General features: G+C 66.1%; 1 protein-coding gene across 2 annotated transcripts in view; it reads right to left on the reverse strand.

Annotated features, from left to right (window-relative positions):
• The window catches only part of BRICD5 (BRICHOS domain containing 5), a 2,351-nt gene extending 918 nt beyond the window's left edge, over positions 1-1,433 (reverse strand). The window contains exons 1-3 of one of the 2 annotated variants that reach the window (XM_014587035.2): positions 633-1,433; positions 433-552; positions 96-251 (exon numbers count right to left, since the gene is read on the reverse strand). In XM_014587035.2, coding sequence (XP_014442521.1) covers positions 96-251; positions 433-552; positions 633-875 — 519 coding nt within the window. In that variant the 5' untranslated portion in view covers positions 876-1,433. The remainder of the gene's footprint in view (positions 1-95; positions 252-432; positions 553-632) is intronic. The other variant, XM_006146398.3, reaches the window with a different exon arrangement.
• Between the last annotated feature and the right edge of the window lie 6 nt (positions 1,434-1,439).

Genomic DNA, 1,439 nt, shown 5'->3' on the forward strand with positions numbered 1-1,439 from the left:
CTGTAGGGCCCCCGTGCGGTGGTGGGAGCCCGCCCCGCCCACTCACGCTCTGTAGGGCCACTGGACGGTGTGGGGAGCCCGCCCCGCCCACTCACGCTCTGCCCGTCCAACAGCACTGCCCAGCTGCTGCTGCTCTGGGGCGGAGTCCCTGTGATGGTCGCCGTGTTCTGGGCCACGTCCACCAGGGTGGTCTGGTTGGACCAGGGCCCCCGGGGGCTCAGGAGGGCCAGCTGGAGCATCTGCAGCAACGGCTAAGCGTGGGAGGCCGGAGCTCAGCTGGCAGGCCAGGCAGCCCGCTGTGCCCGATCCCTGGGTGGAGGGTTCCTGCTGCCACCTGAGAGCTGCTTACCACCAGACAAGCCCAGGTTGCATACTCCCCACGGCGCCCTGCCCCACCCCACCCTACGCCTTTCCTGGTTGCCGAGGGCTCACCTTGGAGGGACCGTGAGCCAAGCCAAGCAGTGCCCCGGCCACCATCCCTGCGGTGGCTAAGGCCAGCAGCAGTAGCAGGCAAGCTGCTCTCCCACCCCCACAGCAGGGCTTGGTCTTCACCTGGGGACACAGGAGGTCAGAGGCTAGGGTGGGGCTGGCTGGTGCGAGAGGCCTGGTCCCAGGAATGGTGGGAGACTCACCCTGGCAGGCCCCAGGCCTGGGCCCTCAGTGCTGGTGGTGAGGCAGCCCCCTCGCTCCATGCTGCAGCCTTGCGGACAATGTGCGATTGTCTGCCGCCCCTTGACAGTGGCCAGGAAACCCAGGATGCCTCTGCCGAGCCAAGACCGTACCCCTCCCCTCCTGACCCCATGGCCGCCTCCAGCTCCGGATCTGACGTCCGTGCCAGGGCCCCAGCACCTCCCGCCACCTGGGGTGCCTGTCATCAGGTCTGGCTTTCCAGACACCTGCCCTGTGCTGCTGGAGCAGAGGGCTGGAGGGCCGGAGAACGGGGCTGTGGCGCAAAGCCAGCCCTGCCGGCCAGTGTGCAGGGCAGCCCTGGTCTGGCCACGGTGGCACTGCAAGTCTGGATGCGGCAGGTGCAGTTTTTCCTAGAGGTGTTTCTAGTTCCGTGTTCCCTTCAGAGTCCAGGGCTGGGCCTAGGGCTTGGCACACAGCAAGCCTTCGGTAAGTGTCCAGCGTCCGTCCGTGTGGGGTCATGCACCTCTCAGCCTCTGCTGACAGCGGGGCCAGTGGGTGTCCTGCAGAGTGCATATCTGAGACTGGGTAGGTACCAGGCCAGCCACAGAAAGGCAGCCTGCAGGAGACTGCATCTGTTGGCATGTGTGCTTCTCAGCTCTCTGCCCTTATGCCCCACCATCTGCCCTCACCAGCTGCGCCCGGTAGCCCCGACCCTCGTTTTCCTCTCTGCCTCGCGTTCCCCAGTTGCTCAGAAGCCATCCCTCTGTAATAGGAACCGTGGCAGCCAGACTTCCAGCTCTGGAACTGGA

The sequence above is a fragment of the Tupaia chinensis genome, unplaced genomic scaffold (assembly GCF_000334495.1).
Source record: "Tupaia chinensis unplaced genomic scaffold, TupChi_1.0 Scaffold000178_1, whole genome shotgun sequence".
In the NCBI taxonomy this organism is placed as follows: Eukaryota; Metazoa; Chordata; class Mammalia; order Scandentia; family Tupaiidae; genus Tupaia; species Tupaia belangeri.